The sequence below is a fragment of the Epinephelus fuscoguttatus genome, linkage group LG22 (genome assembly GCF_011397635.1).
Source record: "Epinephelus fuscoguttatus linkage group LG22, E.fuscoguttatus.final_Chr_v1".
Lineage (NCBI taxonomy): Eukaryota > Metazoa > Chordata > Actinopteri > Perciformes > Serranidae > Epinephelus > Epinephelus fuscoguttatus.
The window spans coordinates 12018175-12044811 of NC_064773.1; the positions used below are offsets into that span (position 1 = coordinate 12018175).

A 26637-nucleotide genomic window follows, 5' to 3' on the forward strand; every position below is an offset into this window, starting at 1 on the left:
TTGTTTGTGCTCACATTCAGGCCCTGACACACCAGTGGCATCTGTAACATGTCGATCACTGATGCGCTCTCTCCTGATGTCTTCCAGCGAGGTTAGACACGGCATCTTCACACCTGCTTGGCGGCAAATCATCTTTTATTTTCCCTCCATGCCTATTTATAGAGTACCTATTAAGCTGTTGGCTACAAATGAACATATGAGCAATTTCTATAAGATTGAAACTGGGATTCTCCATTTTTGTGGTTGAATTTTTTATTTAATAATTGATGAGCATGAAAGAGTGTCAGTTTTATAGTCATTAAATACATTTCACCCATGCATTAGTAAATTAACAGTTTTAGATATTGTCAATGAAAGCCTTTTTTTTTTTTAAATGAATGCGGTTTTAACATGTTAGCATTTAGTTAAAAGGTGTGTGTTAATATTTTCTAACACAGCTGGGCATTTATCATTGGTGCGTACATAACGTCTAGACACTTCTTAATTTGTTCGCAGACTATGAAAAAATTCAGGTAAGAAAATTTTGATGACTCTCGGATTTCTGTTAAAACATTTGCATGGTTTAAGCACAGATTTGTGTGTACACACTGTTGGTGAATTAGGTGAATGTTGTAGATTTTTTTTAATAAGTGTGTGAAAGTAGCCTCAACCATAAGATGTGTGAAGAATGACCCGATGCCCCCCGAGAGACCCATTTTTGTGTTTTGTAGGGGGGGCAGGGGAGATAGCAGGTCAGCAGTATATGCCTCATAGATATATCATCTGAAAGCTGGGAACCTGAAGATTAATTTAAGTTTCAGCTATAGTCATAAATATATAATAAGCACTGTGTTTGGCTTAGGCACCTATTCAAACTTTAAAAGTTTAGAGTGCATAGTGGCTTAGAACATTATGATGGAAGTATATGATGGCCACTCCCAGCTCAGTTATTTCTTCGAAGCTGTTGCAGCAGTTTTTAGAGTAGATACCATTTGTTACACAGATTTGGTGCTAAATTTCCACATTTTTGACAACTCAAGAATTGATAAAAATGGTCAAAAGTCCCTCTAAAATACCAAAGTAAGACACCAAGACCTTTAGGAACACCATAGAAAAATCCATGCTGTGATTTGGTGTCAAAGATTTCAGCAAGAATTGCATTTTTGGTGATCGGATTGTGAGGACTTCTGTTCTGGAAACTGCTGAGAAACCACATTATAGTCAGTGTACCTATGAAAGCCATTCATCCTCTGAATTCCTGAGGTCTTGTTTGTGGCTGTAAAATGTCATAAAGTACTGATTATCCTAGAGGCCACATCAGGTCATCAATATTTTTAAAACCCAGCCTCTGAAAGACAGTAGTGTCGGCCAAAGACACTGGTGTATTAGCAGAGTGGAAGAGGTTAAAGGATGTGAGAGTCCCAAAGCGCTTGTCACCAGTATTGAACTGAAAATGAGGTGAGAAATGGGAGCTGCGAAGCCTTTCCTCGGTGTGTTAAAACCTTTTCATTCCATATCCCTAAAACAGTAAACTGAGGGTCTGTCTGGATTCAGAAAAGTAAAGAGAAGTCACCTGCCAAGGTGCAACTGGGGTAACCTTTTTAAAAGGCATTATTAATACCCCGGACCAAGCTAAGAGGTACTTAATGAGAGTAGAGAGTAATTATGTTTCTAAACACCTTTTGAACCCTTCGATTTTCTACAGTTTTTTCATTTGGCCTTCATGGGACAGCATCAGCATTTCAAAACCTGACGAGCAAGTGTGTGAGTAGCACAGCATCATTTGAACTGGTGGTCAGCAGCTCCACCTGTCTCATCTAATAAGTGTCATTTGTGCACCACTCACTCGAGGACCATGTTGAGAGACTTTTTTTGGTGGTGCATTCAACGATGCTCCAATATTTAGGAATTGGAATTGAGATTTTAACTGGGTGTGTGGAATGGAGAGCAGCGATTGGTCACCAGATCTGAGGGGTCGGGAGGTGGAATAGAGGATGAGCTGTTCAGAGATGTAACTAGGAGCGAGTCCATGCAGTGCTTTATAGAACAAATAAAAGACTATCAACTAAGAGAGGCCAGTACAGGGGAGATATGGTCTCTCTTACTGGTACCAGTGAGGAGTCTTGCTGCTGCATTTTGAACAAGCTGCAGTAGAGACAGGGCTGACTGACTGGTTCCTACATAGAGGGAATTACAATAGTCGATGCGAGAGGAAGTAAAAGCATAGGCTCTAAATATATAAATCTTTAACGGGCAGGAATGGATTTAATTTTGCAAGCGATCTAAGATGGTAAAAGCTAGTGCTGACGACTGAGATGATTTGTTTGTCAGATTTTAAACCAGAATCAAAGACAACACGAACATTTTTCTTTTCATTTGACTGTCCATTTAATAACAGAGCCCCACAGGAGAGGGGTGCAAAGGAAGAGGGCACATTGTTGATTGAAACAGAGGCTGATTGGTTTTGCAGGTTGGAAGCAAACCACTGTAAGGGCAGAAAACAAACTGTAGATGCCATGAAAGGAATCATGTTAAAGTGGTTTTCACCTGCTTTAAAACAGGAACTTGTTTGATAGGTGACTGAATTCTCTTAAGCAGCCTCATGTTCCTTATTTCTACAGCTGCATAGTACGTAACGCTACAAAATAAAGATGACAAAATGTTTAAAGTGATGAATTACCAACCCAAGCAGATTTCAGTTTGAATTGAAATGTCCTAGGCGAACAAAATAGGATTATTTTTTCTTTCTCTATTATGCCAGTCTGCATGCAGTGCTGGTTAGCCACACATGGCTAACTCTGCCTCTTGAATAACAGTGACAGGACACTCGCTGGCTCTTCTGACATCCTCTCGCATAGCGCTGCCTGCTTGTGCCTCTGCCTCCAGTCACATGTTGCTGGAGAGAAAGCTGTAACAGCCACAGGTTGACGACCAGTTGACTTTCCTACCTGTTTTATCTGCACATCCTTGGGTTGATGTTTGTATTCTCTGTAGGTGTGTGTTTTTCATAGCTGTGGTGCTTTCCTTTTTTTGGATACTATTGAATGTATAAAATGGAAATTGTATCATTGAGGCATGTGGTGTTGAAAAATTATTGAGGTAATGATGACACATTTTACCCAAGGCGCTTGCCCAGAGCAAAGCTGGATTGTAAAGATTATTTTGCTTGTGCCTGACCGTGGCAGTGTGAGGGACAGTTGAGGGACGTAAAGCAGATGTGGTGTGTGTGTGTGTGTGTGTGTGTGTGTGTGTGTGTAAGTGTGTGTGTGTGTGTGGGAACCAGTGTGCAACCTTAGGGCTTCCTCAGCACGGGGCCTCTAGACTAGTCAGTTTAAGGGTTATTCTGTGATGATTGTGTGTGTGGATGACTGACTAGGTCAAGTATGTCCCCTGTGCTGCAGATATACCCCAAGAATGTTTTCTTTTCCATAAACAGAGGGATGGAGGGTTATACTATTCCTTTCACTCCCCTCTTATCCTCCTCTCTCTTCTGACCCCCCTTTGTTCTCCCAAAGGAGGAGACAGGAGATCAGCAGCATAAAATTAAGAGAGATAATAAAAGAGATTAGAGGGATGTTGCACCATCTGTGCTTCAAATGTCGCGTGCGCATGTGTGGACACATGCATGCATGAAATGCTTCCTGCAGACCTTTCTCCAGGTGCAGCAAGGCCGTCTGGGAGCCCAGAGGTTGTGTGAACTAAGACAAAGGTAAAAGATCACGAGGTCGCTCGCCTGCTGTGTGCTTCCACGAATGTGTCTCTGTGTTTGTGCCTGTGTGTGTAGTCATCTTACAGTCTTGGTAATTCCATGCCCAATGGTGCACACATGTTGCTACCACACTTGAAAATGAAACCATATGTTTCTTGATGGTCAATATGTGAGCATGGCCTCTGTGAGAACACATTCTACTACGGGAAACCGCCCTGGGAAAGCGCTTGCTCAAACATTGCGTACCACCATGCCCGCTGCTGCCAAAACACACAGTCACACTGAGCCATAGGATGTTTTCTTATGAGTAATCTGTTTAAAGAAATGTTATGTCATATGTTTTCCGCAGCCTGACGCTCCGTCGGCATTGGGCTTCCTAATTAAAGTTCAGTGAAAGAAAATTGATTCATCTTGCTGTGAATCAAAACAAACTACAGCCCTGAGTGATTCTCGCAAGCTGAGAGCAGATTGTGCGTGAGCGTGTTAATCAAGGTGTTGTGTAAAGACACGGGAAAATATTTGCAGCGTTTCCCTCTTTGGTACTTTGACATGAAATGTAAATATGGTTCCTCTTTAAGTCACTAACCCTGCAGGGAGATCAGAGTTCAAATGTCAACTATAAAGCTGCAACCCTGGAGCTGTTGGGAATTTTGTGTCTTGCTCAAGGGCTCTACAGCAATGAGACCCAATATGAACCCAGGTCATTCAGACTCTCTCTCTGTAATCATTAGGCAAAACCTGCTGCTTCTCTGAACACTCCTCAGTCTGATGTGCGACAACAAGCAGTTTGATAGGAGCTTATTTCTTTGAATTTCCTTACTTGAATTCTTTGGGTCTTTTTTATCCATAAATTTCACATTCAGATGTTTTCACATTATGATGTTTTTCAAATATGATGAATAAAGATCAAATTAGTTGTGTTGTGTTTGGTGGATTTAGTCCAAGACTGTCGCTCCAAAATGGTGAATTTGTGAAGATGCAGTAGATCAAATATCATGTTTGAATACATCTTTGACTTCTGCATACAAATGCAAATCCATTGAGTCCCTCGTATGCAATTGTAACTATGCCTGGAGGTTATCGTTTTAATACTCTAATCAATAAAACATGTTATAAAAGCTTAAAATGTATCATTAGTAGAGCTGAAATGATTAATCGATTAGTTGTCCACCTGTTTAAGTAATTTATCAAACATGCTTTTTTCAGGCTAGTCACGAGAAGAAAATGTTGGCATTGTAAGTTTCTGCAAACCACAGATATGTCACATTTGTGCGTTTCATACGTAGCATGTCGACATTTTTAAAGTGACATAGTTGTGATTACACATGAGCTGACTTTGTCATCTGGAGATAGAGGGGATGGTGGATGGTGTGTCACCTAGGTAAGACACCTGCTGAGCTGCAGACCACTGTCAGAGACCAACAAACAACAAATCCGGCTGTGTTTTAGCAAGTCATTGCTGTGTTAACAGCTACTTTTTTGGGTGTTTTCTAGTGACCCTTGGCTGGTTTTCAATCAGGGATAGTGCCACAAGAAGTGGTTGTTTTTTTTTACTGAGAAATCATTGTGTTTCACCGGTGATTGTGCCTCCAAAAGCAGGTATTTCAGGCCAAAAAATGATCTTTTCCTAATCATAACCACGTGGGTTTTGGGACACAACCTCGTAACATTTGAACCACAGTGCTGTTGAAATGTAAAGAAACATAAATCCATGGTTTGCAGAAATGTACAGTGCTATTTATTTGTTTATTCTGACAATGGTTTGTTGCTTTTCTTTGTCTTATGTCAGTGTGAAGTAAATACTGTGGGTAGTGTGAGGATGGATAGGCTTCAGGGATACACTGGTTTGGGTTGGACAACTATGGAGTAGATAATGCCAGCCGGAGAATCGGGTTTGAGGTGATACTTAAATCTCCAAATGCAGGAAGTTTACAATTCGGACAGTGTGAAAGGAAAAATATCTTTAAACTCAATTTTTACAAAATATATATTCACAGTCTTTAACCGTTACATCCAGACTTCCTCTTTTAAACAAGTTAAATAAACAGCTCTCCATTCAAGATTACACATGGTACTCTGAGAGGTTGTTAAGAGAGCTAATAAACATAACCTAAATGAGTGATCATCCAAGCCAGCACATCTTGTGATGCAGCACTTAATTAGCAAAGACAAACTGGAAGATACACGAAATAGGCATGTTAACTGAAATTAAACTTGCTCTTTAGTTATTGAAACATGGGCGGATTCTCATCTTAATCACTCATGCACATCAATCAAAAGGGAAAAGGAAAAAGGTGTTAATTATCACTGCTGAACTGCTGCTGCTTGAAGCTCGTGCTAATGATGCCTGTCTCTGTGTGCTCATCAGCCAGCCAAGGGCATTTGTACAGATAGTTGTATGTTTGTCAAACAAAAAAGATATTTGAAGTTTCCGCCTTGGGCTGAAGAAAACATGATGTGCATTTTTCACTATTTTCTGAGTTTTTATAGATGAAACAATAATTCTGTTAATCAGTGATAATAACAGAGAGCTGCTGCCCTAGATAATAGTACCTTCCAGAAATGTATAACTTATAAAAATACAAATTGAAACTTGCCATCATTTTAAAAAAAAATCACACAATTGGCATCAACGGAGCATATTGGCAGCCATCATAACAGAATTGGGAAGTTGTCATGAATTATGTCCACACAATTAAATACAGCCAAGTATTTGATGAATAATTTAATAATTCTCTGTTTATAGGAATCAAAATTTTATTGCCTTCCACCGACCTGTAAACCAACAGAAAAATCTCCGGTGTAGGTTTTTTTTTGAACGTCTTTATTAGGAGTGTGAGCAATGGATCAATTGGCTGTGAAATGTGGATAGCTGCTTTGTTCTTTCCCCTCTCCCCCCTCACTGTTATTTCTTCCTGCGTCATCATCTCCCTCTTCTCTTATCTTCTCAGCTCTGTTTTGCATTCACTCCTCTTGGCCTCGGGGACTTCATTCACTTTCCGTGTTCACTCTCTTAATAACTGCTCTTCTTTTTTCTCTTCTCCATCTCCTCCTCGTGGCTCGAGGCTAAACGGAGAAGCAGGAGGCTCGCCGCTCCTTCTCTTTCCACCTTTTATACGATACAATATAATCTTGTATGATGTGCTGAAAGATTTTATTCACACACCATTTTGAAAAATATGGTTTTCCCATATTGGCTGAAAAAATTGTAGTTTTATTAGTACAATTTTACAAAGCTTGAAGAGAAAATGTACATTACTGAAGCTAAATTCAAACTGATTTCTTCTATATGGAATTGTTCCTATGGCAATGGTTGATTGACGTGAACTGCCATTGCTGGGAGATGAGCTGTCAGTGTCCACACTGTCCCAATCAGTGGAGTGGAGCCTATGTGTGTTGATACAAGATGTTCATTCAATGTTTTGGAGGACCATTGTATAGAGATGCATCGATCGATAAACTGGTGACCAGAATAGGACAGACCAGTGACCAGTCGGTCAGTCTCAGGTACAGCTGATGCTAGGCCAGTCAAATTAACAAGAATCCGTCGCGCAGTGGTTCATGTTATGTGCACAGCGTTATGTGCAGTAGCAGACTTTCTTAGCGACTGTATTTCTAAAAAGTGTCTAGCAGCAATTTTACCGACCTGTTCAGACCATCAGGGAAATGGGTGTAATACATCCCCATGCATGCTGCTCAGATTAATGGCCCCTCTGCCAGCAGCACAAGGTCTCATTTCGTCTTGCACCGTGAACAATGCATGGCAGTAATGGCAGTTAATACATAGCCTGCTGTACACACACCTTGGCATTTTTTAAAGATTATTTTTTAGAGCTTTTCGCCTTTATCATAGTGCAGCTGGGGACTGACAGGAAAGGGGGGAGAGAGAGGGGGATGACACTACAAAGGGCTCAGCCTGTTTGGGCCAAATGCTCTACCAGGTGAGATCAAGGTCACCCCTCACCATTATTCATTCTTGAAAATAGAAATAGATGAATGAATACACAGTTTTAGATAGATAATAAATAGCTGCCTCTATAATATGCCACAGTGTAGAATAATATTTCTCTGATTCATCTCTGGTATGTAAATAATTTGTTTGAGTCCTCACTTTAAAGTGGGATAAACTGCAATTCATTATTAGTTGGGTTTTAATTTTACAAAGGCTCCGTCCAGTAACCTGAAGCACTTTTTATTTTTTATTTTGAGATTTGTTTGAGGGAGACTGAGAGAGCTTCTACTAACAAGGCGCAGTTGGGGAGACAAGCTATTTTAGGGTGCCTTCATACCTATAGTTCGGTTCATTTGGTCCGCACCAGAGGGGAAAAATGTTCCATTGTTGCATTTTAGTTCTGGTTTGGTTCATGTTCACACTGAATTTTTGCACATTAACCAAGAGGAGTAAACATGAAGTTCTAACAACTGTAAGGTGACTTGTTGATTGGACAGTTTTGGTGTTTGTCATCCTGCATCATCAGGACCCATGTTGGAAAATCAGATTGCTCCAAATCTGAGGTCTCTAGGTTGGGAGAGAGTTACTGCCTCAAGCAAGGCTATCCAAGTATCTTGGGGTCTTGTTCACGAGTGAGGGTAGAATGGAGCGTGAGATGGATCGGCGGCTTCTGCAGTGATGTGGGCACTGTGCCAGTCAGTCATGGTGAAGAGTGAGCTGAGCTGGAAGGTGAAGCTTTCAATTTACTGGTCCATCTACGTCCCAACCCTCACCTGTGGTCATGAGCTCTGGGTAGTAGAATGAGATTGCAGATAGAAGCGGCAGAAATGAGTTTCCTCTGTAGGGTGGCTGAGCTCAGCTTTAGAGATAGGGTGAGGAGCTCGGACATCTGGAGGGAGCTCGGAGTAGAGACGCTGCTCCTTTGCGTTGAAAGGGGTCAGTTAGGATGGTTCGGGCATCTGATCAGGATGCCTCTTGGGCTCCTCCCGCTGGAGGTGTTTCGGGCACGTCCCACTGGTAGAAGGCCCCGGGGCAGACCCAGAACACACTGGAGGGATTACATATCTCATCTGGCCTGGGAACGCCTCAGGGTCCCCCAGGAGGAGCTGGAAAGTGTTGCTGGGGAGAGGGACGTCTGGGGTGCTTTGCTTGGCCTGTTGCCCCTGCAACCTGGCCCCGGATAAGCGGATGAAAATGGTTGGATGGATGGATGATTGTAAGCATTGTTAGTAGGCTATTATTAGACTGCAAATCCATTACATGTTATGAGAAATGACTAACATAGAGACAGGATGAAAAGAATGCATCTTGTACAGTAATAATTTGGAGCTTAATACTATGGGATCACTGTCACACATTTATAATGGAGTTAAAGAACGGATAAAGCATGTAGAGTCGGATACAATGATGGCAGGGATGATAGTTTTACCTCACTGATGTTGATATGTGTTACCATGGTTACATGTATGCATTAGCATAAATAGGTTACGGGTTATACATGGCCTTAATCAGGAGCAATTATGAGATCGTGAACAGATTGAAATGACGCTAAAATCACATATCTGCTGTCATACAATCCTGTGGTGGATTCGTTTTCTTTCACACCACAGACAAACCGCACCAGAGTCTGTTTGGAAGCGGACTGAGACCCACCTTTCCACAGTTTGTAAATATCGGAAACAGGAATCAGCCAAAAAATTTTTGCATCGTCACCATTGTATGATTAAGTCTGTATTCCACTCAGAAAATGGAGGCTTAGCTTGCTAACGTTTTGTTGTGGTCAACATCTGCTGAGTCATCAGCACTGCCAACACTGTCACTACTGTCTTCTTTCTGGTAATTAAAATTTTTTGACCAAACAACTCCACAGTAAACAGCCAGTATATATATATATATAAATATATACCTGCTTCTTAGCAAAAATGAATTTTAATTTTAGTTTGATTTTGAGGAGACTGATATGAAACAGCGAATAAAAGATAGAGTAAAAAGCAGATTTGATGTGAATATTTGTTTTTTGTTTTGACAGAAAATATGCTGTGTACATATAGAAAGAGATATCCATATTATTAAGAGAAGACAAGAGCGAGAAGGAGAAAAACAGTTTCACCTTGTGTCTCTTGTGCTTTTCATTCTCTATTTATTTACCCAGGTCTCCCCAGGCAGCGCGCTGAGCTGCTGGGATTATGAGACGCTGTAACATAGAAGAGGCTCATCCTGCATATCAGGCCATCAGCTTTAACACGGCGTGTGTTCAAACAAATACCTCTGCGCTTCATTCGCTCTGGTTTTATTTCTGCCCCGGCCTGTCTGATAAGGCTCGCTTATTTGCATGGATGTAGCTGTTTGTTTGGTCCCATGCAGATGAACTTAGATAACTCTGACAGTGTTTACCATGGGAAATGAGTGTGTGTGTATGTGCAGGTGAATGTACTGTAATAGTGTGCAAGCAGATTGTGTGTATGTCCTTCAGTTAAGAAGGATAATGCAGAGGATGCTGCACTGATAGAAATGATGTAATATAAAAAAAGCTAACAAATCCCTCCTTGAACACTAATAAAACATGCAGTTTTCTTGTTTAGAAGGACAAGCAGATACTTTTTCATTACATATACCTCTTATATTTAAACCATTAATTGTGTATCTGCACATTTGCAGCTGAAAGAAAAGCGCTGACATCCCTTTGTATGAGCATGTCAATAATGTGCCGCCATGCCTGTTGATGTGTCATTATTAGATGGCTATTGCTCAGGGCCCAATCAGCAACAATACACCAAGTGCTAGATGATATCGGAAAGCTGTCAGAGCGAGTGTAATGGAAATATATAGCCTGCTCCGAGAAGGTGGAGAGATTTTCTCCACTTCTCCCGCTCTCTCTCTGCCCTCCTCCTCTTCTCTATCTCCTCGTCCTGTCACTCTGCGTCTCTGTTCATCTCTTTGTCATTCTCCTTTCTGTCTGGGAATTGCGTTTTCCCTATCTGAAGCTGTGTGCGTGAGGAACAGCGGATTGGACTGACAAAGCTTTATTGTCCCTTAGAGGCTGCAGAGACAGAGCGGGTCAGTGGCAGCACCAACAATGGCTGCAATCTGCGTCCTAGTGGTTATCATATCCGTGTTGAGCATTTGTGTGTGTGCGTGTGATTAGTTTGCTTCATTACCTCTGCATGTTTGTTTTGCTGTTGGATCTGAAAATGTAGTCATTATCATCCTCGAGGCGTAATCCGTGATTCAAATGTTAATAACCAAATGTTGACGAAACAATTGCACCATAAGGCCCTCTCATTAGCTGTTCTGGAGCTTTTGATTGTATCACATTATCTTTATCAGCAGAGAGATTTGCCTGGATGTTCAAATTTCAGTTTTTCTGAGCACCAAAAGCTTCATTAATGACCTTCGAATTAGCTGACAAAACAATCTTGTATCCCAAACAATTATACCCCACAATTTCCCTTATAATAAACAACCAAAATTTAAAACACAAGAAATAAAACTGCTGTTACTCCTGAGAAGGTCCTTTTTAATACTAGCCTTGGCCAGAGGCATTATGTTTACAGTTTGACTGTCCCATTCTTATGAACGCCAAGAACCTTCACTTTGACTGGAAGGACGAGGTTTACCGTGACCTCACAAAACTTGTCTTTGGCCTTAACTCAAATTCATAGACTTACAAAATTTCACACAAATGTCTAACGGGATAAAATGATGGAGTAATGACATTTTATCTCCGAAAAGTTAAAGGTCAACTGAACCGTGACACCATAATGTTCTGCAAAGACACTTTCCTGGCCATTATTCAGCGCCATAACTCTGAATTGGTGACAGTAATCTTGGGTGACCACCTTTCTGATTGTGTAGATATTCTGTGCTGTTGGATAAAACATCCACGTATTAGAATGTGTAGCTTCTTTGCATCAACATCTGTATATGAAGCATTTTCTATGGTCATGGCTACATATGAGTCTGGACAGACATGGATGTAAACTGCGACTTGACTGGTAGGCGGAGGCATACAACCACAAGGCTGTATTTCTAGTTTGAGACTTTGCTGTTTTTTCTAAAACTTCCTTTTTTTTCTTCTAAATTACAGGATAATTTTACCTCCTCAGGCCACAATAAATTATTCAAATCTATTAATTTGACTGTGGTTTCAATCCAAACATGCAGGAGCACATAGTTGAGTGAGGTAGTGTTTAGGATGAAGTGCACCCTGTAACCTTATCAAACAGCAAAGTAAAATACTTTGAATTACGTTTGAACACAAACAACTGGATAATTTTTCTTACCTGATACTCTCTGCTACATTTGAGATTTTTTTTTACCAATGGTTAAATGGGATCGGAGTAAATTGGCACCCACATAACAAAATGCTTAATCTTCATCTGTTGTTCAAAGTCTTCAATAACCATTGCAATGCAAACTACTCACTTGTGACTGGCTGGCGGCTGTCCGTTTAAAGCGTATAAATGGTTTGGGTCAAAGGTTTAACCACTGCTCTCAATCAGCGTGCATAATTGACCATGCTTATGTTAGGGCCTGTGTAAAATAACAGTTTTTTGGGGGGGGGGGGGGGCAGCCCAGCATCTTTTTTCAGTTGTTCCCATTAAAGGGATAGTGCACCCAAAAATGAAAATTCAGCCATTATCTACTCACCCTCATGCCAACGGAGGCCCTGGTGAAGTTTTAGAGTCCTCACATCCCTTGCGGAGATCGGCGGGGGGAGCGGCTAGCACACCTAATGGCAGACGGCGCCCCAGACTAACGTCGAAGAACACAAAATTGAATCCACAAAGTATCTCCACACTGCTCATCCATAGTGATCCAAGTGTGCTGCAGCCCCGACATAAAAAGTTGTTTCGAAAAACGTCATATGAACTCTGTTTTTAGCCTCACTGTAGCCTGTAGCTCTGACTGCTTCTCTGTGCTCCGCGTTCACGTGTGCGCGCTCAGGGTGATCGGTGATGCACGGTCTCTGAAGATCAGCAGTCTCGTCAGTACTGATGTCCAGATTCTCAAGTGCAGGCATCACCAATTCCCAGTCTGAGCAGCAAAGACTTTCCTCGTCCGTTGGCATTGCTTTGCATTTGAAACTACACCACCAGGTTTCCAGTGCTCGACTCTGGTATTCTGCGGCTGGCTGAGGGTTAGGCTCATGAGCTGTGGCGGCTGCTTTGTCCAGTAGCCTGAGTTCCGCGTCCGTATACTCAGGCTCAAACAAATACGGCTCAGCAAAGAAATTCTGTTCCTCCTCAGTTTCAAAGTCTTCAGACATGTTGGGCTGTCCTTTGCTAAAAGACCGTTGTGCAAATTATCTTTAGCTCTGTGGTTACTGTTGTCTCTCCCTGCGGTGCAAGTGTCACGTGATGTAAACACAGGTAAGCAAAGCTCATGCTTTTGCTGGTCTCGCGCAGGCGCGCACACGTGAACGCGGAGCACAGAGAAGCAGTCAGAGCTACAGTCTACAGTGAGGCTAAAAACAGTTCATATGACGTTTTTCAAAACAACTTTTTATGTTGGGGCTGCAGCACGCTTGGATCACTATGGATAAGCAGTATGGAGATACTTAGTGGATTTAATTTTGTGTTCTTCGACGTTAGCCTGGGGCACCGTCTGCCATTAGGTATGCTGGCTGCTCCCCCCGCCGATCTCCGCAAGGGATGAGAGGACTCTAAAACTTCACCAGGGCCTCCAATGGCATATGGGTGAGTAGATATTGGCTGAATTTTCATCTTTGGGTGCACTATCCCTTTAAGGAGAGAGCGTATGCAGCAGACTAAAGAAAAACTAGCACCTAGCATCTTTTTTCAGGGGGCTCCACCTTTTTTATGTGACCTCACCGCGCATTTCCAGTTGAAAATCTTTGAATTTTTATAAAACCACTGTTAATGTCACTATTGCTTCTTAGCTAGGCTACTGTTAGTCTGAGTGGGCGGAAGTTCACTGCATAGATCAGCCTCTCATTGGGTGGAACAAGCCACCTGCTGAAGTCCCGCCCTACCACTTCCGGTTGTGTAGCAGTTTTCAACCGTTTTCAACACGTCCTTTACTAACTTTAGCGGTGTTTGATCTTGCGGGGATGTAACCATTTTTCTGCCATGGTTCGCGTCCTGTAGGCAATATTTTTGTGGGCGTGTTACACCAAAACCTATTTCCCACCGGCAATATTTTTGCAAGCCCACCGTTGCTGTGGCACCACCGAGAACGATTGTGATTGGTTGAAAGAAATACAAGCAGCCGGGGCGTTTTTTCTCTAATCTTAAAGTTAGAGTCGGCCCAGCCAGACTCACCAGACCTTTCTTGAGAAACAACAACAAACAAGCAAAGACAGAAAATCCCATTTGTGGGCCGCTGGACACTTGATGTTGCCAGTGAGTGTTGTGCTTTTATTACTGTACAGGCTGTAAACTTGTTAACTGTGTATCAGGGTCTGCCATATCATCTCATTCACGATAATACTGGTATAATTTTTAATATCAATTGAAAAATTCATATTGTGATACCCTCAATATTTCAACTTGTTGACATTGACTGACAACAAGCATGGCTGAAAGCGAAATTATTACAGACTCTGTGGTGGTTCTAAAAAGAGGAGCAGCTTCAGTAGTGTGGAATAAACTGTGGCGTCCTGAATGTTTTATGAACAGCCCCAGACTTCTCAGACTCTTTTCGTGACTTACAGCTCAGAGGGAACTCATTCAGTGGATCCTCTGGCAATAGCACAGCGTCTCTCCCTCTCCTTTCTTGCTTTGCGCACATGGGAGTTGGTGTCGTTTTGTCGTAAACCTATGTGACACTCGCGGCTCGACAAAAAACTACTTATATGTGAATGTGTGATAGTTGTGGTATCATAAAAGCCTGTCACAGGTTACAGCGTAATGATCAGATTACTGTGTATTCCACCATTTTTTAATGAAGAGTTAGGCTTGCTACCTGGCTAATGTTAATGTCAAGACTCTGTTGTCATAGAAACAAAACCTGCGTGCAGGGTGTCATTTTAAAAAAGCGCTGGGATGAAGTGCTCCCCAGTGCCCTGCCACTGTTTTTCTGCCAATTGCTATGTGGACACAGGCCCTTAGTTGTGTCTGTAATTGTCTTCTTCAGTAAGTGTGAAGGTTACATAGACTACAAGTATAATAATACAGACTGAGGTGTCTTCAGAAATAATGGACTCTGTGGCTGAAAATGCCACCACATCATGTCATACTGTTCATCACCTCCACCTTATTTTCATTTATCAGCATACTTTGCTTACAAATATACCTGTAGTTGTAACATGGTCAAAGTAAATTACCCATTGGGCCTTAAACTTTGTTTCCCAGGTGCTGTTGCATTTAACCTTTAAGAGATGAATGAGCTATCCTCCAGACGCTGCATTGCTATTCTACACTAAATACTGTCAGCGGCAAATGATGACTGATCATGCTGCATTTGTGGTGGTTTGGGACTTGGCAGGAGTGTATTCCACTGTGATGAAGGATGTATATATAACAGATTAGATAAGATGAAACTTAAACGATCCCCTGGTGCAACTGAGTCACTCCAGTGGAAAACAGTAATATAGTAGAATATCCACACAGGAGCAGAGCAAATGGAGTTTATTAAACATAATGCAACCAACAATTACACCAGTAAACTGTGATGAATGCGAATTACAGTGTGCATGAGTGTGTGATTATTGTGCTTACAGTACAGTGGACCTGCAATCAGACCCGCTCTGGAAGCTTCCACTGTGCCATCAATGAAGGGGTGTGTGATCCAGGGGGGAAACAGATGGATTTGATTGGCTGAGGAGGAGGGAAAGCTCTCAGGCACATTTGTGGTGTTTTTTGCTGCTTGATCACGTGTGTGTGTGTGTGTGTGTGTGTGTGTGTGTCTTCATATAGGAGCTCTTTCTCTCTGTTAGTCACACATGCAGTATCTCCTCATCTCTCACTCACTGCTCGGAGGGGTACATGAAAGGAGGGAGAGGATGGAGAGGGAGAGGGGAGGAGGGCTGAGGCTCTCTGGGGAGAAAGAGAGTAAGGAAAGGCATGAGATGAGATCTGAGCAGTGTGGTCATGGTGTTTTGGAGTTTTATCATGGAAGTTTGAGCAAGAGGAAATGTGAGGGAATTTGATAAGGAATGGAAAGAGAAGGAGGAAGTATCAAGGATTTTTACAAATGAGTCACTCAACAATAGCATGTCTGTATTTCCAGGCATGAAACAGAATATTGTAAACTGTGATCACATGAAAAGGCGAGCTAGTGTTTCAAGAGCGACTTGATGATTGTACTTAATTTCCATTTTAATTCATGTCATTCATTCAGCCTGTTGTGTTCATGTTAGCCTTTTGTTGATAGCAAGGCTCATTTTGATAAGTAGTGAGTGACAAATCTGTCCCATTGATGTCTTTTCAGTTGCGGCTGTTTGTAGTAACTGACGTTTTCATGACAGTTGAAAAAATAAGTTGACTTAAATAATCCCTCCAAGGAAAATCAAGTTTTTAGTCTTGTTAACATGTCCATGTGGTGTTTTTATGCTACTTGACATATCATGAGCAAAATAAGCTGTCACTGTCATGGCTGAGCATCTCTGTCCTGGAACTGCGGTTTACTAATGACAGTCTCAAAAAGACGGAGCCAGATAGTCAGGGTATCATATGTCACATACCTAAAGAACCAATTAAGGCTGGACGATATCGTAATGATGCAAGATTGAGAAGTATCTTGATAATGTCTGACACCTGAAGAAACCAAATGATTTTCCAGCTTCACACAGCACTTGCCGTAAAGCTGGGCAGAGCAGTTTGAGAAAAATATTTCCTGCCTGGGAGTTGTACCTGCAGTCTGAAATTCTTGAACCCGTCTTTCTCAGTTGCTTCTCATACGTGGTCATGGCGGCAAAAGAGGACACTATGTTTTGGTGCAGCCCCGCTAGTGCTGCCCACAGCTAGTCAGTTGAATGCTTGTTGGTGGACTTACTGGAGTTTTGGCCCAGATTGTCATGCTCTCAGTGTAGTCGCTGGGATGCCACCTTTTCAGGTGATGGAAAAGATTTGTTGTGTTTCCCGTCCTGGTTGGCGCCAACCAACAACATATTTTGCAGACCGTCTTTGTCCGTGCGTCGTCACCTTTCAAGTGGCCAAACCACTTCCATATTATTGATGTTGTGTAACCTTTTAACCCACAGTTTCGTCTGTTTTTGAGGATCTTCAACTTCTTCATCTTCACTGCTAGTTTTCCTCACTTCCACTCATTTCCCCCTCTTTTTGACAGGTCCATGCTACTTTCAATTCCTCCTCACCTTGGTTCACTTACCTCAGCACAGGTTTTGCAGTGAAAAATGGGCATGTACAATGACACGAATCACCAACACTGCAGATTGACTGACAGCTGTTTAGATCTGCCTAGGTTTATCCATATCGAGTAAAAATGACTATAGTTATCGACACACAGTTTATTGCGATCCCATTTCGAGATTGTTTTATCACCCAGCCCTAGAACCAATCCCTTCAATGTGAGGGGTGGTCCTTTCCATATCATTAGCATAACACCACAGCAAAACGTCAGGTATCATAGGAGAAATCACGCCAGTGCCAGCCATGTTTCACTTTGGCTTGAAATTGTCAGAGCTGGCAAAGGGAACAAGATTGATGTAACATTAGCAACACATTATTAGTTGTCTGATTATGCAGTCAAGTGGTGGGCTCATGTTATCTATCACTATTAAGTTTCTAACCTTGTAGATTGGGATGAGCAGAGTCAAAGGTGAGCAGGTACGCTTGAGCTGCAGGTGAGCTGCTGTGGGCCTAGACTAATTTGCTAATCATAGGTTCAACCATATTAAATGAGGCAAAGGTGTAGACATGCATCTAAGCTATTTTAAGGTATAAAGGGATTTTTCCATGAAAAAAAAAGTTCATATGTAATTTTGATGAACAAAGAAAAAGTTTTTAGGGGTTTAATAAACATAAAAATAGAAACTTAACTTTAAGGATTCGTAATCTTGCCAACTATTCTTTGATTGGTTTATTGGTTGTTCAAGTCGTTGAAATAACTATCAGTGGGCCCAAAAGCAAATCTATATCGATGGCTAAACAAATAGGTTAGTCACACCACACCTTTGAATTGGTGGCCACCCCTGCTAACTTGAATGTGCCCCTGCAACATACTCAAAAAGTACCCTCAAAGTTTGCTTCAAACACTTTTAACGGTATGTAACACTGTAAACTGCAAGTACTACTGTGACATTGCTCTTTGTTTGTTTTTTGTATTACATCTCCAAACTTTCCACACTGCCAACAGTTGAATTATATTTTTCATAAATTTGGCTTTAGAGGGCATGTTGGTCAGATGGGAGTTAATCGTAATGAAACATTTTATCACAAAACACAAAATAACTGTTCAAATGTTGCATTGTGTGTTGCATTGTGCACTATAAACTGGGACCAGAAGCTATGGATAGTATAATAAAGTTATTCTATAATGTACTCTGTAACTCTCCTTAAGGGAAGTAAAACTGGAAGAGATGGATGTCCTTGAATTGTTGACATTAAGAGTTTGTTGGACAGATTCCTACTCTCCCTCTTTCTAAATAAATCCAGTACTTCCTCTACCTCCTTTCCTTCTCGTCTCTTACTGTGTTCCCTTCCTTTTTTCGTCCTGCTTCTCCTTCCCACTGCTCTCAATGTTACATCATCTCGTGTTGAATTTCAGCCACTTGTAAAATGTACGTATTGAATTTACACATACACCAGATACAGCTATACACGCATGTCCTTTTGTAACTTTCCTCTCCCTCCCTGTTGATAATATCCACAGAAGCCTGAATGCTTATGTGCCTGCTTCCACCATGTGTGTATGTACGGCTGTCAGATTATCTATTTTCAAGTCTATAAGAACACGCACAGATTTAATCCCTGCAGGGCCCACTTGTGCTATCTCTGTCTTCCTCTGTCTCGTATGGTTATCCATCACGGCTCTCTCTCCTTCATGGGTGTCCCTCTGCCCAGTTTTCCAGTCATTATTAGGCTGTTTTTACCCACAGCTGTAAGACTCCAGGGACCACCAACAATGTTCTTGTCCTTAGAGGGGCCCCTGGAGAACCAGAAAATGGCCAGAGTTGCTCTAAACATGAAAGCCTCTCAAGTATGACCTTTCAAACTAACATGCTTCTCTCTGAAACATTTCAGGCCAAGGTGCCTGCCTCTATATCATAATTTAGGTCTGGGTAACTTTGATAAATGAAATTGTTTAGACTGGTGTGTAAACTGAGAATGAATGATAATGTAATGAAACACAGTTGTGATAATATCAAAGATGTCTTCATAGGAGAAGTTTTAATTGCTGACAAATACTGTACATTAATAAACAACCTGAAATGTCCATATAATTGCCTACATGGGGTTTAATCAACTGTTTAAACAGACTTAAAGAAATCAATAAAGAAAAGTTTGAGAGACGTGATGTCAAACTCATTTTAGTTCATGAGTCACATACAGCCCAATTTGACTTAAGTGGGAGCCGGACCAGTAAAACCAATAACAAACTCCTTCAAATGTTTCTTTTTTTTCTGAATAAGTTGATTGGCCAGTTGAATGGAAGCTGACAGGCTTAGTTGGTGAGTGCAGAGACAGAAGCTTTCCACTAGCACTTCTATTGTTACAGACAGGAAGCTATAGATTTCCCCTGACAGCTCTCACAAACCTGACATGTGCTTCATATGTGTGCAGGAACATCTGCACAGAATGTAGCTCTCCATCTTGAATTTCACCTTGTGTCAGTGTATAAAAAACTAACTGCTTTCCCCTTCTCCTTCTCTTCCTCCCTTATATCTCTACATTTTATCCTCCCTCTGACTCACCACCTTCTTATTTTCCACACTATTAATCACCACCAACTTTTTCCCCATCCTTTACCACCTGCACCTCTAATTTCCTCATTGCTTCATCACTTGTCTTTCTTCTTTACTTTTGACCTTCTCCGCTGCCTCACTGCATCCCTCCATCCTTCTTCTGTCATCCATTCCCTTCTCTTGCTCTCCTCACTTCATCGCCCCCTGCCCACTCTTCACCATTCCCATAATTCCTACAACCGCTCCCAACCCCTTCACTCCGTTCCCTCTGTCAATCCTTGTTTCCTTTCGTTCTTCCACAGAACCATGAGAAGGAAACAGCGCTTCACTGTGCAGCCCAGTACGGACACTCTGAGGTGGTGTCAGTGCTGCTTCAGGAGCTGACTGACCCCACCATGAGAAACAGCCAACAGGAGACACCTCTGGACCTGGCAGCGCTGTATGGACGCCTTCAGGTCAGTAAGAATAAATCAGTTACATGTGTCACGTGAGGATAACTGCAACTTGAAGTGTTTGTTAAAAGACAATTTTTTTCTGACAATACGCATGTAAACCTGAGGTTGATGCCCAATTAAAAGGCACTGAAAAATACAAAAACATGTGTATGTATCGACATTTTGCAACCCAGGTAGAGCAGAGTGTGCTGTCTTTAGACAGAGCCAGACAGCAGTGCACCTTGTTCTGATGTGTAATTCAACAGACTCTCCCTTCACTTTAGCTCATAAACTGGAAGTCTGGACTTGTTTTTCAGGATTCAGGATGTTTTTATTATCCCAGAGGGGCAATTAGTTGTGCAGTCAGCAGTATCATACACATAAACAAATAGAAAAACATACCGAATACAAAAAAAAAAGACATTACGCTGAGTTGGTTAAAACATAAACAACAAAATATGAAAGGGTCGTCAGATTATTTAAGAAGCCAGTTATTTTTTGCCTTTGTTCTGCCAGCTGGTGTTTTATATCAGCGACTAGTTGGAAGCAACCTGAACTCATAGAATAAAAGGGTGACGGGAGTCAACCAGGACTTACTGGACCTTCTTTAGCGCTCTGATCATGTACACATCAGTCAGATTGTGAGGTTGTGTCTGCAATTTTGCCGCAAACCTTTACATTGCTTAGCAACTTTCTGTGCTTCAAGTTAAGTGCCCCGTAGCAACAGATACAAGAAAAGGTGAGAAGTAATTCAATAAAACAAGAAATAAAACATTTTTATGAAAATGTTGCCAACATTAAAACATTGAAGCTTGTGGTAGGAATACATGCACTGATGAGCTTTTTTGCACACAGCGTCCACCTGAAGCTCAAAGGTCAGCTTGTCATCCAGAATGGCGCTAAGATACTATCGTTGGGTACTGGTACTGAATTCCAGGCACCGGTATCAGTTAAAATGTGAATGGTACCTATTCCTAGCCGCATGATGATTACACGGTTTGATAGCAAGAAAGAAAGTGATATCTAACCCTGTTAGACTTGACCTTTTCGTGTGTCCAGAGGGGAGAAACTCAGGTCTCAATATAGAGGATTGAGAGAGCACTTCAGAATGATTCAAGCCTTTGAAATTAATGAGAATGTCATACAAGCGTCACACGGTCGCAACAAGGACAGCGTACCCCTAATGGCTTTTAATGTGCAATGAAAATTTAATTGCAACTCTTACAAAATTTATTAACGTTAAAGTCAGTTCAAGTGGCGCAATGGGGAGAAAATTAGGTAACAATCAAATCAAACAAAACTGCCTGTGTCGACAGGGTGGGAAGCTGGTGAGGGATCATATATTTGTTGTTGTAATACACTGGTTGAAAGGGTGGGATCTTTGTGGAGGCATGTGTGAACCCTGCAAGCGTTATGTGTCCTGGCATGTGAGAGGAAGCAGCTGGTGATTCAATCTGTACCCTCCCCAGGACAACAGTGGCTGGTAGCAGTGACAAGGACCACCGTGCATGAGATTTAGCTGTTCTAAACTGGGAGTCAGTGTTAAAAATTTTAAATATGGTGAATATAAGATGAAAAGAACTTCCTCAAACACCTACTGTGCCAGACAGGCAGGCAGGTAGTCATTTTTAGAACTGTGACTTTACTCTTTTGTCAAAGATGTGACAAAAACACACACACAAGCACACTTTCACAGTGAGAGGCGTATGCCACAAGTGCTCGCCAGTGTTCAAATGCAATCACACATTCTCTCTGCTAAGGTAGTGAGTAATTGCAGTCAAGCCATACAGGTTTGTCTGAGTGTGAATGAATAATTTATAAAGGCAGCGGTATTTCTCTCCCGCTCTCCCTCTCTGCATAATAATGAAGGGAAATCCCTGTGGTGGAAGCTGCTGCTGCAGCATGTAACTAACACAGGGCAAAAGTTGAGTGTATACACACATGCAGCGCACACACACGAAGACACACATTAAAGGGGGAAGCTTTCGAGAGAACCGCGCGCTGTTGAGCTGCGTTATTAAAGGCACCATCCATGATCAAACACAGGGTATCTTCACTACCACAACTCACAGCCTCCTGCTGCGCTCGAGATGATTGACAGGTCTTTTATTACGAGGACTTGCACTACAAAACAAAGAATTAAACAGACTTACAGTTTATTTCCTTTAATGATCAGTTGAAAAATACACTGAATACTAATTTTTCAAACTTCACTTGACCCCTGACCTCATTAAATACACTTGCTTTGCTTGTCAAGCTTTTCATTTTAGCCTATCATATTGCAGTTTACCATTTGTCAGTTTTAAACAATACGCATTGGTTTCATGCAGAAGTGATGAAAGGTGCAGAGCACCCCAGACGTCCCTCTCCCCAGCAACACTTCCCAGCTCCTCCTGGGGGACCCCAAGGTGTTCCCAGGCCAGATGAGATATGTAATCCCTCCAGCATGTTCTGGGTCTTCCCCGGGGCCTCCTACCAGTGGGACGTGCAGAAAACGAAACGCCCAGGAGGCATCTTGATCAGACTCCAGAACCACCTCAACTGACCACTTTCGATGCGAAGGAGCAGTGGCTCTACTCTGAGCTCCTGCCGGATGTCTGAGCTCCTTACTCTATCTCTAAGGCTGAGCCACCTTACGGAGGAAACTCATTTCTCATCACTGCAGAAGCTGCACCAAATTGTTAATCCATCTTACGCTCCATTCTACCCTCACTCGTGAACAAGACCCTGAGATACTCCCTCACTTAAGGCTGTAACTCTTTCCCAACCTGGAGGGGGCAATCCACTGGTTTCCTGCAGAAAACAATGGCCTCAGATTTGGAGGTGCTGACTCTCATCGTGATCGCTCCACACTCGGCTGCAAACTGCCCCAGTGCAGTTTTAGCCAATCACCGTCAATTTAGGTGACTAAAGTGACAACTGTTGTTAACTTGGCCAATTAGGTAATCAAGGCTGACTCTGTGAGTTGATGGAAAACTATCCAGCTACTTTTTAATGTTTGGTTTTAACACTAGGTTAGTACTTTGTTAGTAATGCCTACCATACACTAGAATACTTTGAAGACTGTAAAGGACTAAAGTCTGACACCTGCTCAGATCTAAAAACAGTGGCCCTCATTTATGAAAATAATGTACAACAAAAAAACTGGCCGTAGGGTAATTTCCATGCAAACCTCAGCATTTATTAATGTGGACGTGAGCGGAGCCTACGATCAAATCTCATGTCAGGTTTCAACTTGTGTATGCAAGTTTGTGTCAGCATGGACTTGCAGTGCGGTATAGTAAATCTGGCTGAGGTGGAGAAGTCAGACTGTGGTCTGAGTATTTGAAAATACATATTGATCACTTGTAATAGCCTAAGAGAAAATACTACGTTTTGTGAAGGCCTACAAAACATCGACACTCACTCTCTAGCACAGCTGGCAGTTGCTTGGCTCTGTTGCACTGGCTCCAAACTGACAGAAGACTGAACACCACTGGTGCCTGGCTTTAATTCATCGGATTTTTTATGTAAACACTGACTAGTCAATGCATGTTATATCATTTATCATTAAATTGTTATTAAAAATAAATAAATAAACCTTGCCATAGTGTCATTACTTTACTACTACTGGCCTTGGCAGTTAGATTTTACTATTTTACCATTAGCTCTGTTATTTTAGTGGACAAAGAGTGTAGGAATGAGAGGTGAACCATTTAAAAAAAATGTAATTTTCTCACTAAGATAACTTCTCACTGGTGGATCGGATACATGCCAACTTAATCAGTGACTCTTGTTCACTTCACAACTCCACCAGATTCTTCTTTTTTTCCACAGTACAAGAGAACCAAGACTTGTTCACGTTCTTGCTCCTACCTGGGCTGCGTTCCAAAAACAGTTTGAGTCGCCCTCGCTCACTTGCCCTCAGCCCTTGCTATGACGTCACACGGAGGCCACTTGGAGGGCGGAGGGAAAGTGGGCGGAGGGGGAGTGAAAGAGGTAAATGGAACACACCTGCCCTCGTTCACTCACAGGCCAGACAATCATGGATCAACCACATGTTGTTGGAGTAGCGCTATACTGCCTATTCCAAATCACACAAAATATACGGAGACTCATGTCATTAAGACAGAGACGTATTCTGCGCTTGATGGCAATACGTCGGTACCTGGTAATTATCAGAATTATTAGTTTTGTATCAAATGTTATTTGGGCAATTCATTATTTATTTATTTATTTGTCTTTACCTTATAATTTGTAGACAGTTTTGTTGTTTAAATACATTTAACCTACTTTAAGTTTAGTTGACATTAGTTTTAGTTTTAGATTGTTTTTTCCTGATTATTAGGTCTGTTACACCACCATCCTCCTCCTCCTCCGTGTCTGGAGCCCGGTCGGGACCGGAGCAGAGACCAAGACGGCCAGTGCAGCGAGCAAGAACGTGAGGAAGAGGAAGATGAGCTACTGAATGAGGAGGGATTTAGAAATAAAGCCTCCTTCCCTCTTGTGGTCATAACGTAGGCTATATTTTTGATATATAGTCGCTTTTGAATATAGGTCGCATGGTCAGCCAAACTAGAAAAACGCTGACTGATGGTCCGGAAAATACGGTACATTAAAACCTTTAAAATTAGCACACAACAAAGAAGCAAGTAACAGAAATACATTCATATGCAATGCCACAGTAAGTTACAAACAAACTCACTCCCAGGCCAGCTTTGAGGCATTTCTTTTGCCAGTAAAGAGAGCTTCATTTCTCATTCTGAGCTTTATGAGGAGCTCCGTCTCCTCATCAGACCCTGTAACAATATGGAAACAATCCCTTAATCACACAGAATGCACAACAAACGACGTGACATCAGAAAAATAAAATGCTATTTAGATACAAGTATTTTGCTTTCTTTTTCTTTTGTCTGTGACAAATAGCTTATATACTTACACTTGTAAACGGTGGGTTCTGCCATAACTGCCACGGACAGTCTAATTGCACAATTAAATACCGACCCGTGCTGGCTCCTTAATTCATTTTCTTCTTCTTTGGTGGTAAATAGACAGCAGCCAACGGTGTTTGAGGTTCATTATCGCCACCGCATGGACATATTTTTCGTGCACCACTGCAATGCATTGTGGGTGATATACAGCTCTGGAGTGACCATCGTTGTTGACTCGATCACTCAGCCCTCAAGGGTCGATCTCACCAAGTTCACTTCAGCTGTTTAGAGAAATGGAACAGCCCTTATGATGGCGGCGGGGATTCCCCCGAGGGCAAGTGCTGAGGGCAAGTGAGCGAGGGCGACTCAAACTGTTTTTGGAACGCAGCCCTGGAGTCCCTCCTCCTCCTCCTCTTATGAACACCTGACACCAAACGACTGAGGTCACAGTAGTGCGCTCCAACTGAGATAAGATTTTTAGGATTGTATTGCAACATTGGAAATTTGTGACAGTGAAATTGCTTGAAAAGTTGTTCAGTGCAAGGCCAACTTTAAGTTTTTCGGTTTTGTAAAGACTTTAACAGACACCATGCTCTAAGCTCTGTACTCATGTCATCAGTGATCAATATGTTTTCAGTAAGTTTCTCTCAACTGAGCTCCACTTAATTTTTATTCACTATGCTGAGAGAAAATTTAATTGCCTTATGGACTGGTGAAGCTTCTGTCATGATGACATTGGTGCAGTATTTCTGTCTGTTTTAATTTTTCTCTGAGAGTATGATTACATAACATTGCTTCTCTTGGATTCTCAGATGCTGACAGTGAAACATTTACTGTTTCTTTGAAAAAGTTTACTGTAATTGTTCTTCTTCAAAAAAGTGACTAATGGCCCAGTTTCTTCGAACTTTTCTTGTTTGTCCCTGAAATGTGACTGTGTTTTCTTGCACAGGTGGTGCGCATGTTGGTGAGCGCTCACCCCAACCTTATGACCAGCCACACTCGCCGACACACTCCGCTTCACCTGGCTGCACGCAACGGACACCACAGCACTGTCCAGACGCTGCTCGAGGCCGGCATGGATGTCAACTGTGTGGTAAGAAAAAAATTAATAGCTTTTAGCTGTTAGTGTCCTCTGTCAGCATACAAGGATTAAACGGATTTCCAGCACAGATTACAGCAGCCTTATGGAGAAAAATGATAATAAAATAACAAGAATATTGCTTTTTCATTTCTGTTTTTGGCTTAGAGTAGAGTAACCATGTTCCTTTTGACAAAATTGGATTTGGAAAACTCGTAGTTATGTCTGTTTACAACAGGAACAACATTACCTAAGCTAATCCACAGAACCTGATGTTTTCTGTTTCATTTTAAATTGAACAGCTGAAAGGTGTTCTTAAGCAGGAAGTAGTTCTCAGGCTGACTGCTCACAGTGAGATTTGTGGATTGTCAGTATTTTTTAGACATTTTGCTGTGAGTTGTATAGATACATGATTTGGAAATACCATTGTTTATGTTGTACTGTGAAAATATGTGCAGAATTTCCAGGAATAGTTTGTAATATTGTCTTTTAAGGAGAAATATTTTTTGGAATATCTACCAGGGTTTCCCACATGTTCATTTATTTGTGGTGGCACGCCATTGTTAACAACATCTGCTGACTTTTTATTTTTGGGGTTGAACCGTCAATTAGTTGCGCTGCTGGAATATATACACCATTCAGTTATTCATTGCACCACACTCCGGGCACAGATGGAGCAGCAGAATGCCACGGGCTGTGAAAGTTGAACTTAAGCACTCATTGTGCAGGGTCTAAAATTCTGCAT

General features: G+C 41.8%; 1 protein-coding gene across 3 annotated transcripts in view; it reads left to right on the forward strand.

Annotated features, from left to right (window-relative positions):
* anks1b (ankyrin repeat and sterile alpha motif domain containing 1B) overlaps positions 1-26637 on the forward strand; it is a 346827-nt gene that overhangs the window by 99375 nt on the left and 220815 nt on the right. For all 3 annotated transcript variants that reach the window (XM_049566517.1, XM_049566518.1, XM_049566520.1), the window contains exons 4-5: positions 19773-19925; positions 25764-25907. In XM_049566517.1, the coding sequence (XP_049422474.1) occupies positions 19773-19925; positions 25764-25907 (297 nt within the window). The remainder of the gene's footprint in view (positions 1-19772; positions 19926-25763; positions 25908-26637) is intronic.